The following is a 15,921-nucleotide window of genomic DNA, read 5'->3' as shown; positions in this document are numbered from 1 at the left end:
TCTTGTCTTCATGCACCTAATTTGTGTGTGTAAAAATGTTTTATAAAATTACCCCCAAAGTAGACTAGGCATGAAAAATATCATCATACTCTTCCTAGTAAATACCATTAATGTATTAATGTGATATCATTAGAAAAGTAACATTGATCAGACAAAGTCATTTCTATGCTTGCTCTTATCAATGAATTGACCTTTTATTTTGACAGATCATGGCTTTAAAACCATATGACCTAAGAAGACGATTGTATGTAATATTCAGAGGAGAAGAAGGGCTAGATTATGGTGGTTTGGCAAGGTAGGTTATTTTTAAAAGTACTAATTTTAGATGGCTAGAGCCATCCATTTATCCTATTTATGTTCCATTACTATTATGAATGTGTTTGAACCTTATGTTTCCTTTTTGAAAGTTTTGTTGTACCAAGTAAGCAGCAGAGTTTAAGCTTAATTTTGCATTAAATGAAAAAATGCTTATTAAAATTTGTTTTCAAGTCACTAGTGTCTCAGAATGTTCTCTTGTTAAATGTTTGAAAGACTAAACACCTGTCAACTATTCAAACATTCACCTTAATTTTGTAATCAGTCAGTGATGATGTAGAGAGGTAGGCAGATAGAAAGATGATTGTTTAGCTGGAGATGTCCATCTTTTATATCATTCTGTTATCAGCAGTGTCTCAGATGGTCTAATCTAATAGGTTCATAACAAGTAATTCTGTTGTGTCCCTTCCGGATTCCATACGCTAGATCAGGGGTGCCCAACACGTCGATCGCGATCGACCAGTAGCTCAGGAAGACAACGCGAGTCGATCGCGGAGCCCATCCCGGGCTCCGTGATAGACTCGTGTTGCCGTCCTGATCTACCGGGCCGATCAGCCTTCCTCTCCAGTGTTCTCTCTAGGGCCTTTAAGCTGGGCGGTCCGCCCAGCTGTCATCTGCTGCTGCCGCTGCTGCTGAACATAAAAAAAAACACAAAAAAAACTGGCTTGGAGATTTCAGCCCGTAGCGAACTTAGGCTCCGTGGCTCTAACGTGTGCGTGCCGGCTTCCCTTCTCTTCCCTCCGAAACCGGAAGTTATGTCCGGGGGGGGGGGGAGAAGGGAAGCTGTCACGCACATGTTAAGAGCCCTGAAGCAAGCGTTCGCTATGGGCTAAGGCGGGAGACAGGTTAGTGAAGCATTTGCTCTTCTTGCTGCCGGGTCCTGCCTACTTTCTGTTTCCGCGAAGGCAGGACCCAGCAGCATTTCCCCCAATAAGTCGATCACGATCTTGGGCCAATCAGCCTTCCTCTCCCCGACGGCAGAATTGATGTCGGGGAGAGGAATGCTGGTCGGCCGAAGCAGGGAGAGCTTGGGGCGGCGTCGGCTTTCGGGCCTGTTATTGGTGGCGGTTTGGGTCCTGGTCCCCGATGGCAGTGGCTTGGGGGAGGGCAGGGAGAAAGAAAGAAAAAGGGCAGGCAGGGAGACAGAAGGAAAGAAGAGAAACAGAAAAAAAAGAAAGGGAGGCAGAGAGAAAGAAAGGGCAGGGAGAGAGGAAGGAAAAGTTGGGGGAGGGAACGAGGTCTGGAGGAGAGGAAGCATACAGGCTAAAAGAAGGGAAGAAAGATTGGATGCACAGTCAGAAGAAGAAAGTGCAACCAGAGACTCATGAAATCACCAGACAAGGTAGGAAAAATGATTTTATTTTAAATTTAGTGATCAAAATGTGTCTGAATTTATATCTGCTGTCTATATTTTACACTAAGGTCCCCTTTTACTAAACCGCAATAGAGTTTTTTAGCGCAGGAATCCTATGAGCGTCGAGAGCAGCGCTGGGCATTCAGCGCAGCTCCCTGCGCTCTAAAAACTGCTATCGTGGTTTAGTAAAAAGGGAGGGGGGTATATTTGTCTATTTTTGTATGGGGCTTGGGGGTAATGGTGGATATGACAATGAAGCCGACGGCACAGTGCGCAGCGGCCGCTAAGAAAGCGAATAGAATGCTAGGTATAATCAAGAAGGGTATTACAACCAGGACTAAAGAAGTTATCCTGCCGTTGTATCGGGCGATGGTGCACCCGCATCTGGAATACTGCATCCAATATTGGTTGCCGTACCTTAATAAGGATATGGCGTTACTCGAGAGGGTTCAGAGGAGAGCGACGCGTCTGATAAAAGGGATGGAAAACCTTTCATACGCTGAGAGATTGGATAAACTGGGTCTCTTTTCCCTGGAGAAGAGGAGACTTAGAGGGGATATGATAGAGACTTATAAGATCATAAAGGGCATAGAGAGAGTAGAGAGGGACAGATTCTTCAAACTTTCAAAAAATAAAAGAACAAGAGGACATTCGGAAAAGTTGAAAGGGGACAGATTCAAAATGAATGCTAGGAAGTTCTTCTTTACCCAACGTGTGGTGGACACCTGGAATGCGCTTCCAGAGGACGTCTTAGGGCAGAGTACGGTACTGGGGTTTAAGAAAGGATTGGACAGTTTTCTCCTGGAAAAGGGGATAGAAGGGTATACAGTGGTGCCTCACACAACGAACTTAATTGGTTCCAGGAGCAAGTTTGTTATGCGAAACGTTCGTTATGTGAAACGCGTTTTCCCATAAGAATACATGTAAAAAAAAATAATTCGTTCTGCAGCATAAAATATGCTAAGATGACATAAAAAAAGATAAATTTTTGGTTATTATTTTTATTTAGATACATCTAAAAACATAATTGTTTTTTAAAACAACACACATTTTTTAAATTTAAAGACAGACTAAGTAGAGTCTAATTTTACAGTGAGAGAGGGCAGAGTCTCAGCGGCAAAAACTGGGACTTAACTGTTCATTTTTTTTTTTTTCTACCGTGTTTCCCCGATGATAAGGCAGGGCCATCAAATAAGACAGCCCCCCCTTTTTAGAAAAAAATGTAAAATAAGGCACCCCCCCCCCGCAAATAAGCCACCCACCGATACCTGCGCTTACCCGAATCGGGTGGTACGGTGGGTGACTCCGTGTGGTCCCTGGCACCACCGACACGATCGGGGCAAGAGGGAGCCCAAGCCCTCTTGCCCCCCGACTCCCCGACACGATCGGGGCAAGAGGGAGCCCAAGCCCTCTTGCCCCCCCGACTCCCCGACACGATCGGGGCAAGAGGGAGCCCAAGCCCTCTTGCCCCCCGACTCCCCGACACGATCGGGGCAAGAGGGAGCCCAAGCCCTCTTGCCCCCCCGACTCCCCGACACGATCGGGGCAAGAGGGAGCCCAAGCCCTCTTGCCCCCCCGACTCCCCGACACGATCGGGGCAAGAGGGAGCCCAAGCCCTCTTGCCCCCCGACTCCCCGACACGATCGGGGCAAGAGGGAGCCCAAGCCCTCTTGCCCCCCCGACTCCCCGACACGATCGGGGCAAGAGGGAGCCCAAGCCCTCTTGCCCCCCCGACTCCCCGACACGATCGGGGCAAGAGGGAGCCCAAGCCCTCTTGCCCCGCCGATTCCCCAACTCCCCGACAATATCGGGCCAGGAGGGAGCCCAAGTCCTCCTGGCCACGGCGACCCCCTAACCCCACCCTGCACTACATTACGGGCAGGAGGGATCCCAGGCCCTCCTGCCCTCGACGCAAACCCCCCCTCCCCCCAACGACCGCCCCCCCCCCCAAGAACCTCCGACCGCCCCCCCAGCCGACCCGCGACCCCCCTGGCCGACCCCCACGACACCCCCAACCCCCTTCCCCGTACCTTTCTGTAGTTGGCCGGACAGACGGGAGCCAAACCCGCCTGTCCGGCAGGCAGCCAACGACGGAATGAGGCCGGATTGGCCCATCCGTCCCAAAGCTCCGCCTACTGGTGGGGCCTAAGGCGCCTGGGCCAATCAGTTCCGTATAATCCTCAGCGATCCTTAAGATCATCTTTATCTAACCAACTTTCAGTCCCTTCATTAAGAATTATTGGCACTAGACGTAAAGACATGTTTTCAGTGGTAGCCCCCTCATTATGGAACTCTCTCCCAAATTTTATTAAAAATGAAAAGGATCTTGTCTCTTTTAAAAAATTGTTAAAAACCTACTTGTTTCAAGATGCATTTGACTTATGAAATGATCTTTTTTTAAACTCATATGTTTTTAAGATTCTCTTCTCCTTTTCTTTCTTTTGTTTTCCTTTTTTTTTTTTTTTTCTCCCCTATTTATACCTATTGTACTCTCCCCTCTATGTAAATTTTAACAAACAATGCAACTGTAACTTTCCCCTTCCTTCCTTCTCAATCATGTTTGTCTCAATTTGTTTTGTCAACTGTCCAAAGTAGTAAAATTGTATGTATTACCACAATCTGCTGGTTTTTAAATTGTACATCGCTTAGAAATTTGTAATAAGCGATACATCAAATGTAAATAAACTTGAAACTTGAAACTTGAAACTCACATGGTCGGGTTGGGCCCATGTGCCTCAGGCCCCGCCCCCAGGAGGGACCTAAGGCTCCCGGGCCTATTCTGATTGGCCCAGGCGCCTTAGGCCCCACCAGTAGGCGGAGCTTTGGGACGGATGGGCCAATCCGGCCTCATTCCATCGTTGGCTGCCTGCCGGACAGGCGGGTTTGGCTCCTGTCTGTCCGGCCAACTACAGAAAGGTACGGGGAAGGGGGTTGGGGGTGTCGTGGGGGTCGGCCAGGGGGGTCGCGGGTCGGCTGGGGGGCGGTCGGAGGTTCTTGGGGGGGGCGGTCGTTGGGGGGAGGGGGGTTTTGCGTCGAGGGCAGGAGGGCCTGGGATCCCTCCTGCCCGTAATGTAGTGCAGGGTGGGGTTAGGGGGTCGCCGTGGCCAGGAGGACTTGGGCTCCCTCCTGGCCCGATCGTGTCGGGGAGTCGGGGGGGCAAGAGGGCTTGGGCTCCCTCTTGCCCCGATCGTGTCGGGGAGTCGGGGGGGCAAGAGGGCTTGAGCTCCCTCTTGCCCCGATCGTGTCGGGGAGTCGGGGGGGCAAGAGGGCTTGGGCTCCCTCTTGCCCCGATCGTGTCGGGGAGTCGGGGGGGGGCAAGAGGGCTTGAGCTCCCTCTTGCCCCGATCGTGTCGGGGAGTCGGGGGGGCAAGAGGGCTTGGGCTCCCTCTTGCCCCGATCGTGTCGGGGAGTCGGGGGGGCAAGAGGGCTTGGGCTCCCTCTTGCCCCGATCGTGTCGGGGAGTCGGGGGGGCAAGAGGGAGCCAGGCAGAGAGAGGGCAGTTAAGCGCAGTGCCTGCGCGGAAGGATGCAGCTCGGGCGACTTCGTTGTGTGAAACGAAGTTCGTTGTACGAATCAAGACATAAAGTTCGTTGTGCGCAGCGTTCGCTGTGCGAGGCGTCCGTTATGCGAGGCACCACTGTAAATAGAGGATTACTGCACAGGTCCTGGACCTGTTGGGCCGCCGCGTGAGCGGACTGCTGTGCACGATGGACCTCGGGTCTGACCCAGCGGAGGCATTGCTTATGTTCTTATGTTACTGAGGTGAAAGTGCATAGAATGATAATTAACATTTTTTATGCGTACAGTGTGCGTTGTGTTTTTTTAAAATTTTATTGTTGGTAGATCATTTTGACTTGGTCATTTTAAAAGTAGCTCGCAAGCCCAAAAAGTGTGGGCACCCCTGCGCTAGATGTTGAATCCCAACCCGCAGTCTGGGTATTGCAAGAATTCACAACTTTTCGGAACACATGGTGCACTCCTCCTAGTGGTAAAATCTGTTTCAATACCTGCAAGCAGACTGGGCAGAAGTCTTTTGCTGTTGCTCCGCTTCTGTTTCTTATTTTTTCACTTAAAGTTTGCTTAAACTTCATTTCTCGGTGGCTTCATTGCCTTGAGACCCCCTCCCCGGTAGTCTGCTGTTGGAGAAAAGGACACAGTCCTGCAGAGCCGGACTGCAGCTTCACAGAGAAACTTAGGTGAATCTGTGAAGCCAGCCTGCTGTATGCCACCTTCTGGAAGTACCAGGGGTCCCTCCCATGGAGTCTACTGGCTGGTGACCCCATAGTCAAGGTTTCTAGCGCAGGCTGAGTGTGTCTGGACAGAAACCCAATTGGGTTTCAGGGTGCAGGCTGCCTTTCCTGTCCCCAGCATGCAGATATTCTCACATCCCCCCACCTCCCCTGGTTGGCTTCTTAGCTTTTTTATGGAACTGAGGTACTGCGAGTAGCATTGGGCAGGAAGGTACTAGCGCACGCATGGTGCGGGCAGTTGCAAAATTTCTAAAAACTTAGTGGCAATACACTTTTATCATTGTCCGTACCAGGCTTTGTGGATGATGTCTCCCACATGTGAGAATATCTGCCTGCTATCCCTGGATAACACCTGTTATGGTAAGTAATTGTAGATAGCCTAGAAAAGTACAGGGAGGTCCCAGGCCCAGGTTAAAAAAAAAAACACTGACATACTGTGCTCCTTCTCCAAGATTCTCAACTTGGTACTTGGCAACCTAGTTTTCATAATCTCTATAATGTGTGTGCATGTGATATATTTACGTGTATATTGTAGATTCATTTTGAATATTCCAAAACAAGGCAGGAACAGATTGAGATCCACAACTCTGGCTCATTCACTGAAGTCCAGTATGATTTGGCACTCTTAATTTGAATTATAGAAACCTACATGAAAGACTCCTTTCCAAGGTTTGAGACTTTAACTGGAAAACACCAGGGTTGAAGACGCCTGGGGCGGTGGCACCCCCCTTCAAGTTCAATTTATTTAATATACCGCAAATATAAAACCAAGGTCAATTTAAGCGGTTTACAATAAAATGTAAAAAGAATTTAAAAAAAAATAAAATGGGGTAAGGAAAAATAGCAAAACACGATTAGCTTCCTCGGCATGAGCAGCATCTCTAATTTACTATCCGTGCCAGTGTCGGCTCTCCCTCTGATGTCACGTCCTAGTTGCAAGACTGCTGCTCGCGATGGAGAAGAGCTAGAGTTATAGTGATAGGGAATTGAAAGCACACGTGTGGCGTGGGAAGGAGCCGGGGGAGTGGAGAGAAGGAAAGGTGCTGGCGCCTCCGCCAAGATAGCGCCCGGGGAGTTCCACCTCCTCCCCCCCCCCTCTTTTACTATGCCACTGAACACCAATGTTTTATGACTGCATTATCAGAGAATCTATCAGCCACGGAGACAGAGAACACTTACCCATTAGTGCTTAAAAAAGCTGCTGCTGTGATGCTGAATAAGGCTGTGACTGTTTACAGTGGTTGCTGATCCAGTGCGAGGCCATGAGCATTTGCGCCCACCGAGATGGGGGTAGGAGCCGACCAGACCTTGCGCAAGTGCAGATCACAGCCTTATTCAGTGTTGCGGCAGCAGCTTTCTTGAGCATAAACCGGCAAGCTGGGGGCGAGGGAGGGGGAGGCAGAATAGTGGGCTTTGGGGGTTGAGTGCAGGAGGAAGAGGAGTACAGCCACACCGGTGGTCCATTTCTTGGCCCAAAAATATCGGTTTATATTCAAGTATATACAGTACTTTAATAACTGTAATGCTTTGGGTGGCAGTTTCTCCCTTCTGATAACTGACCAAAGTTTTATCCTGTGTCAATTCAATTTGATCCTGTCATATTCTCATGAGAATGCAGTTGAAAAAAAACTCTTGCTATCCTGTTTCTATCCCTGGCCCAAGTTCTGTAAAGTATATAACTGAGTTATATCGATCTGGTTCCTTCCAGAGAGTACTGGAATTATTCTGGTGTTAGCTTTAGCTTTCTAATTCTTTGTACTTAAGAGATGTACATGTTTTACTTATTTTATCATGTCTCTCTTTAATGTTGTGCCTCTTCTTCCCCTCCCCCCCCAGAAAAAAAGAAAAATCTGAATAGATCTTGAAAATGCCAATAAAATGATGGTTATTGCTGAATTTGAATATTTAGTTTTTGCAACCTTAAATTATTTAACAGGGTAGCAATTTTTTTTGTTATATCTTACTTTGATTGGTTTGTGTGCTTTAACATTTTAGAGAATGGTTTTTTCTGCTTTCCCATGAAGTCTTGAACCCTATGTACTGCCTCTTCGAATATGCTGGCAAAAGCAACTACTGCCTCCAAATTAATCCAGCTTCCACAATCAATCCTGATCACCTTTCATATTTCTGCTTCATTGGCCGCTTTATTGCAATGGTGAGTGGAAGTGTACCATTTTTATACAGTTTTAGATGGTCATAATATTTTTAAAACCTTCTAGTTGCATATTTAGTGATGCTAGAGAAATAAAAAGTGAGGGTAGATGTTGTTGAGCTTATCCAAGTTGAAATGTCTTCCATTCAAAGACAAGATTAGCTCCCAACCACTATCTAGGAATTGTAGTTTGAGAATAAAGTCCACACCCCCACCACACACACATACTCCAGTATAGGACATTTTTTTTCACTCAGAGGATGTGGTAAGTGGATAGTGTAGCTTGTTTTAAAAAAGGTTTGGACAAATTCTTGGAGGAAAAGTCCATAGTCTGTTATTGAGAAAGACACGGGGGAAGCCATTGCTTGCCCTGTATCGGTAGCATGGAATGTTGCTACTCTTTGGGTTTTGGCAGGTACTGGTGACCTGGATTGGCCACCGTGAGAACGGGCTTCTAGGCTTGATGGACCATTGGTCTGACTCAGTAAGGCTATTCTTATGTTCTTAAATACTGTACCTCAATTTGGGCCCTTTTTACAAAGCTGCTACTGTTACTAATACAGCACAAATCCTACTTGCCATTATGCTTTTGAAATTTTGAACACTCCACAGAAAGTTTAGGGCATTATCATTATTAGGAAGCCAAACTCCATATCCTGGGAGAAAATGAATATCTATTATTTCACTATACCTTACAGTAGTCAGTATGAATATCATTTGTATTATTTTCTTCAGAATGTAATATAAATTATCCCAGGACAAGCAGGCAGGTATTCGCACTAATGGGTGACGTGATCCAACGGAGCCCCGATGCGGACGCCTCAGTTCTTACTTTTCCGCGGAGCCAAGAAGTCCGTCTTCGACTCTCTGCGTTAAGATTTTTTACTTGTGCCTTCTAAAGTCCGCGGTTTTGGGTTAGTTTTCTCTTAATCGCTGATTTTCGTTGTTTTTTCTTGTTTTTTAAAAAAAAAAATTTCTTCCATCCATCCGACCGGGCAGGCCACGTGGCTGCAGCCCCGCGGCTTCGATCTTGTCCCGGCCTATCACCGGTTTTAAAAAGTGTGCCAAGTGCGCTAACGGACCCTCATCGACGCTGTGTTCGGTGTCTCGGGCCTGAACACCTTCCGAAATCGTGCCGGCCTTGCTCCACACTTACCGCACGTGCTTTCAAGCGCCGTTGCGTCTTGTGGGAGTCGCTGTTCAGCATGGAGTCCTCGACGGAGCAGTCTTCATCGAAAGGCCCCTCACCTTCGACTTCATCCGCTGCTCCTCAGCCTTCCACCTCTGCAGCGCCGAATCTCATCATGCCTGCATCGTTCGTGCCGGCCCCGACTCCAGTGCCTGCTGCGATGCCTTCCTCAGTCTCTTCAGATCAGATAGCACAGCAGCCTATTCCACTGGTAGTGCTAAAAGTGCCCAAGGCTTCTAGGCCCAAGCACTCACACACTACCCCCAAAGAACACGAGGCCTGTGCTGATGCTGTGCTGATGCGGATCAGTCCTTGCTGGCCTCGTTCCAGACCTTGTTAGAGAAGCAATTCATTGAGCTCTTCACCACCATAGGGCCCAAGCTTCTCTCTCAAATCCAGCCTGGGCATGGGGAGGCCTCCCGCGAGGTCGAGCCGCCTCCAGTGCCTCAGCGATACACACACTCTCTACAGGGAGCAGAGTCTCTGCGAGTGTCTGGTCTGGCATCGGTGCATGTATCGCAAGGAGCAGAGTCTTTGCCCATGCCTCCTTGGAACTGATTCACTCGATGCAAGGAGTAGAGTCTTTGCGAGTGCCTCCATTGGAACCCATCCACTTGATGCAAGGAGCAGAGTCTTTGCGAGTGCCTCCATTGGAGCCGATCCACCCGATGCAGGGGTTCGAGTCTCTATGAGTACCCCGGGGTGATTCCAACCATCCACCTATGCTTTGATCAACCGCTTCCAGCCCCATCCACTACCTGGGGGCCTCAGCGAAGATCCAATCGCCTCGTCCATCGAGGCCGATATCCAAACACAGTTCACATCGGTCGAGGCATTCATCGAGGCACTCGTCCAGGCATGCCTTGCCTCATCGGAAACAGCCTTTTCTTGAGTATTCTCCACCGGCTTCTTCACCTCCCTCGATGCCGGAGCTCGAGGACACGCTGGGGTCATTATCACCACCACCACGGTCCCCGTCCTCCTTGGATCCAGAGGCCTCGACATCCTCGAGCCCTTCTCGAGGCCCTGCTTTGGCTGACCAACTATCGTTCTCCTCGTTCCTTTGACAGATGGCAGACGACCTGGAACATAAGAACATAAGAACATAAGAAGCGCCATCTCCGGATCAGACCTTCGGTCCATCAAGTCCGGCGATCCGCACACGCGGAGGCCCCGCCAGGTATACACCTGGTTTATTTTATAGCCACCCTATCTTTATATGCCTTTCTCAAGGAGATATGCATCTAGTTTGCTTTTGAAGCCTAGGACTGTCGATTCCGCAATAATCTCCCCTGGGAGAGTATTCCAGATGTCCACCACTCTCTGTGTGAAGCAGAACTTCCTGACATTAGTCCTGAACTTGTCCCCCCTTAGCTTCATTTCATGTCCTCTTGTCCGTGTCAAATTGGACAATGTAAATAATCTTCTCTGCTCTATTTTGTCGATTCCTTTCAGTATTTTGAAGGTCTCGATCATATCCCCACGCAGTCTCCTTTTCTCAAGGGAGAACAATCCCAGTGTTTTAAGTCGATCCTCATATTCCAGTTTCTCCATACCCTTCACTAGTTTAGTTGCTCGTCTCTGCACCCTCTCCAGCAGTTTTATATCCTTCTTTAGGTAGGGAGACCAATGTTGGACGCAGTATTCCAAGTGAGGTCTGACCATTGTCCTATAAAGCGGCATTATTACTTTCTCCGATCTACTCGAGATTCCTTTCTTTATCATGCCCAACATTCTATTTGCCTTCTTTGCCGCTGCCGCGCATTGTGCCGACGGCTTCAGGGTCCTATCTATCAGTACACCCAGGTCTCTTTCTTGTTCACTTTTTCCCAGAGTTGCACCTGTCATTTTGTACTCGTATTCCTTATTCTTACTGCCTAAATGCATTACCTTGCATTTCTCCACGTTGAACCTCATTTGCCATTTCTCCGCCCATTTTTCTAACCGACACAAATCGCTCTGGAGTTCCTCACTATCCTCCTGCGATCTGATTGCCCGGCAGAGTTTTGTGTCGTCTGCAAACTTGATGATCTCACTGGATGTTCCGTTTTCCAAGTCATTGATATAAATATTAAAAAGGATCGGCCCAAGTACCGAGCCCTGGGGTACACCACTAGTCACTTTCTCCCAGTCAGAGAACTTCCCATTTATGCCCACTCTCTGCTTTCGGTTTTCCAGCCATTTGCCTATCCATCTTTGTATATCTCCCTCTATGCCATGGCTTTGTAGTTTCCTGAGAAGTCTTTCGTGTGGAACTTTGTCGAACGCTTTTTGGAAATCCAAGTATATTATGTCCACCGGCTTTCCACTATCAATTTGCTCGTTCACGGTCTCAAAGAATTGGAGTAAATTCGTCAAACACGATTTCCCTTTCCTGAATCCATGTTGACTGGGTTTCATCAAGTCGTGTGTGTCCAAGTGCTGAACAATGCTATCCTTGATCAGTGATTCAATCATCTTGCCGGGGACAGACGTAAGACTCACAGGTCTATAGTTGCCCGGTTCTCCTCTCGATCCTTTTTTGAAAATTGGACATCCATCTGGACACAGGTTCCAAATTCTCCAAAGAATATCTGGAGATTATGCACCTCCCTCAACCACCTGCTGAATCCCTCAAGCTTCCTTTACATAAGTTTCTGGATCAGACCTTTAAGCGATGCCTTGAAACACCTTATTCCATCCCCACTGTACAGGACAAATTGGATATCAGGTACCGCACAGTGCACCATAAGGGGTTAGATGGTTCCCAAATCTCCCATCAATCCCTTTAGGTAGAGTCCTCACTGAAGTGGTCTCACCCCTCTCAGGTCTACGCTGCCGTTCCACCTGGTAGAGAGGGCAAGACCATGGACCGATTTGGCAGGAGGATTTATCAGAACGCCATGACAACATCCAGGGTTCTGAACTACAACTTCCACTTCGTCACATATTTCGAGTTCTTCCTGTCGGTACTCCAGAAGTTCTTGCCCTATGTGGACCCTAGGGCACAATCTGAGTACCAGGAGGTTTTGGCCTCGCTGTCCCAGCTCCGGTTACAGCTGATGCACTCATCCTACGATGCCTTTGAGCTTTCGGCTCGGGCTACAGCATGCGCGGTGGCCATGCGCCAGCTGGCGTGGCTCAGGACCATCGATATGGACCCTAATCTCCAGGACAGGCTTGCCAATGTTCCATGCGCTGGTACCGACCTCTTTGACGAATCCACGAGGCGGCGACCAAGAAACTCTCGGACCACGAGAAATCCTTCCAATCCATCCTGCGTCCGAAGCCGAAGCCTAAGCCTGCTCCTCCTCGTCCATCACGCCCACCATTGATATACCAGCGGCGTTACCCGCCTAAGAAGGCTCCCCCCATCTGACAGCCTGTGAAACGGCTGCATTCCCAAAAGCAGCAACAGAAGCCTCAGCCATCTGCTGTCCCTAAGGCTCCTCAGCCCTTTTGACTATCTCATAGAGCAGGGGTCTGCAACCTTTAAGACATAAAGAGCCACTTGGACCCGTTTTCGAAAAGAAAAAAAAAACTTGGAGCCGCAAAACCATTATAAAACAAATCTAACACTGCATATATTGTTTCTTATCTTAATGCTATATACAGGATCACTAAATTGAAAATAAAATCATTTTTCCTACCTTTGCTATTTGGTGATTTCATGAGTCTCTGGTTGCACTTTCTTCTTCTGACTGTGCATCCAATCTTTCTTCCTTTCTTTCAGCCTCCTGTATGTTTCCTCTCCTCCAGACCTCATTCTCTCCCCCAACTTTTTCTTTGTCTCCCTGTTCCCCCTTCTTTCTGTCTCCGTGCCGTCCCCCAAGCCACTCGGTTTGCTGCCACCGCAATCGGGGAACAGCCCCCAAGCCACCACCGTCCCAAGCTTTCCCTGCAGAAGTGTTGCGCTGACCAGCATTCCGCTCCCTGACGTCAATTCTGACGTAGGAGAGGAAGTTCCGGGCCAACAAGGCATTTCTCCTCATTCCATCCAGCCTGAGCCCCATCTCTCCTTGATCCAGCATTTCCCTTCTATGTCTGTCAGAATTACCATTCCACCTATTTTCCAGCATCACCCTTCTTTGTGTCCATCTCACCTATATCCCTATCTCACCACTTTTTCAGAATCTTCATTTGTCTCTGTCCTTATCTTTACGCCATGTTCACCATTTGCCCTTTCAATGTCTTTATCTCCCCCCACACACTTTTTCAGCATTACTTCTATGTCTCTATTTCACCTCCTCTTCATGTCCCCTCTGTATCTCTATCCTTATTCAGTAGGTCCTGCTTACCCTTTCTCTTCTTTGTGTCACTATCTCCATTTTCAGCTTTCCCCCCTTTTCCTTTGTTACTGCACCCTGTAGCTAGAATCTTTCCACCCTCCCTCCACTCCGGCCCAGCCCAGTATGAAATATTTCCTTTTGTTTCCCTCCCCTCTCTCTTTCTTTCTCTCTTCCCCTCCCTCACCCACGAGTCCTGCATCTGGCCCTCTCTCTTCTACCTGCACCTGGCAACACCCCCCTGCCCCGCGGCTCTCTTCAGCAACTCGTCAGCAGCAGTGATCAAGACAAGCTGCCGACATCGAGGCCTTCCCTCTACGAGTCCCGCCTTTGTGGAAAAAGGAAGTTGAAACAAGCGGGACTCGCAGAGGGTAGGCCCCGACGTCAGAAGCTTGTGTCGATCGCTGCTGCTGAGTTGCCGAAGAGAGCCGCGGAGCAGGGGATGTGGCCGGAAGCAGGTAGAAGGGAGAGGGAGATAGGAAGGCTGTAGATCTCCGGAGCATGACACCGACCCCGGCCAGGATGATTTCTTTTTCAGACGTGCACCTTACAAGTCCGGCGTCGCGGCGGGAAATAGCCATGCTGAGCAGTGAGCTCAGCACTACACAGATGAAAGCCTTGCTTGCTGATTGGTCCGGCGGCACGGCGGGGCGGGGCCGCCGGACCAATCAGCAAGCAAGGCTTTCATCTGTGTGTGCTGAGCTCACTGCTCAGCATGGCTATTTCCCGCCGCGACGCCGGACTTGTAACTGCATGCCTGCGTGACACACTACCGGAGCCGCAGCAAAGGTGGAAAAGAGCCGCATGCGGCTCTGGAGCCGCAGGTTGCCGACCCCCGTCATAGAGGATGTAACTTCAGTCGTCCTGCCATTTTCAGTTGCTCCACCAATTGGAGGTCGTCTCCATCACTTTTACCATCGATGGATGACCATTACCACCGACCTCTGGGTCCTTTCCATCATCAGAGAAGGATACTCTCTCCAGTTCGACCGAGTCCCTCCGGAACATCCTCCAAGAGAGTATCCTTCCAACTTGACCCATACCGCCCTTCTTCTGCAGGAAGCCCAGGCTTTATTATAGCTCGGAGCTGTTGAGCCGGTCCCTGTGTCTCAGCAGAACAAAGGTTTTTACTCCCGGTACTTCCTTGTTCCGAAGAAGACGGGCGATCTGCGACCCATTTTGGATCTCAGGGTGCTCAACAAGTTTCTGGTCAAAGAGAAGTTTCGCATGTTGACCCTAACATCCCTGTATCCCCTCCTCGAGCAGAACAACTGGTTATGCTCTCTGGATCTCAAGGAGGCCTATACTCACATTCCCATTCAACCGGCCTCAAGCCAATACCTCAGATTCAGGGTGGGACATCTTCATCTTCAATACCGAGTGCTTCTTTTCGGCCTGACCTCATCACCCAGAGTCTTCACCAAGTGCCTTGTAGTAGTGGCCGCAGCGCTCAGGAACCACGGCCTCCAGGTATTCCCCTACCTGGACGACTGGCTTATCAAGGATTCCACGTCTCAGGGAGTTGTCCTTGCGACCCAGAAGACGATTTGGTTACTGCAATATCTGGGGTTTAAGATAAACTTCCCGAAATCCCATCTACAACCTTCCCAGACTCTTCCCTTCATCGGAGCTGTTCTGGATACTACCCAACTCATAGCGTTCCTCCCTCCCGGCTGGAAGCTCTCCTCCATCTTTGCCACTTGGTGTCCTCTCGCCCGTCCATCTCGGCGATACACATGATGGTTCTCCTAGGCCACATGGCCTCTACAGTTCACGTGACTCCATTTGCCAGACTTCACCTCAGGATTCCCCAGTGGACCTTGGCATCTCAGTGGACGCAGATATCTGATCCTCTGTCCAGGCACATCCGGGTCACCCCTGCTCTGCAACAGTCTCTTCGATGGTGGATGCTATCCTCCAATCTATCCAGAGGTTTGCTGTTTCAAACGCCCCCCCCCCCATCAGAAAGTCCTTACGACCGACTCGTCCACTTATGCTTGGGGGGCTCATCTAGACGGCCTCCGCACTCAGGGTTACTGGACCAGCACAGACCGCCAGTGCCACATCAATCTCCTGGAACTCAGGGCAATTTTCAGTGCTCTCAATGCCTTCCAGCACCTGCTTCAAGACAAGGTGGTCCTCATTCGCACGGACAACCAAGTCGCCATGTATTATATCAACAAGCAGGGGGGCACGGGATCGGTCTCCGTCTATCAGGAAGCTCTGAAAGTTTGGGATTGGGCGATTCACCACAACACCTTCCTCAAAGCAGTCTACATTCAAGGGGCGGACAATGCCTTGGTGGACAACTTGAGTCGCCTGCTGCAACCTCACGAGTGGACCCTCAACTCAATGCCCCTCCATCACATCTTTTCTCAGTGGGCAACACCTCAGAT

At 49.3% G+C, this 15,921-nt stretch overlaps 1 protein-coding gene across 7 annotated transcripts in view; it reads left to right on the top strand.

Annotated features, from left to right (window-relative positions):
* The window catches only part of WWP1 (WW domain containing E3 ubiquitin protein ligase 1), a 252,071-nt gene that overhangs the window by 183,577 nt on the left and 52,573 nt on the right, over positions 1 to 15,921 (top strand). For all 7 annotated transcript variants that reach the window (XM_033933270.1, XM_033933272.1, XM_033933269.1 and 4 more), the window contains 2 exons: positions 207 to 295; positions 7,915 to 8,074. In XM_033933270.1, coding sequence (XP_033789161.1) covers positions 207 to 295; positions 7,915 to 8,074 — 249 coding nt within the window. The remainder of the gene's footprint in view (positions 1 to 206; positions 296 to 7,914; positions 8,075 to 15,921) is intronic.

This window comes from Geotrypetes seraphini, chromosome 2 (genome assembly GCF_902459505.1).
Source record: "Geotrypetes seraphini chromosome 2, aGeoSer1.1, whole genome shotgun sequence".
NCBI classification, from domain to species: Eukaryota; Metazoa; Chordata; class Amphibia; order Gymnophiona; family Dermophiidae; genus Geotrypetes; species Geotrypetes seraphini.
This window is presented reverse-complemented; position numbering and strand designations above follow the sequence as displayed.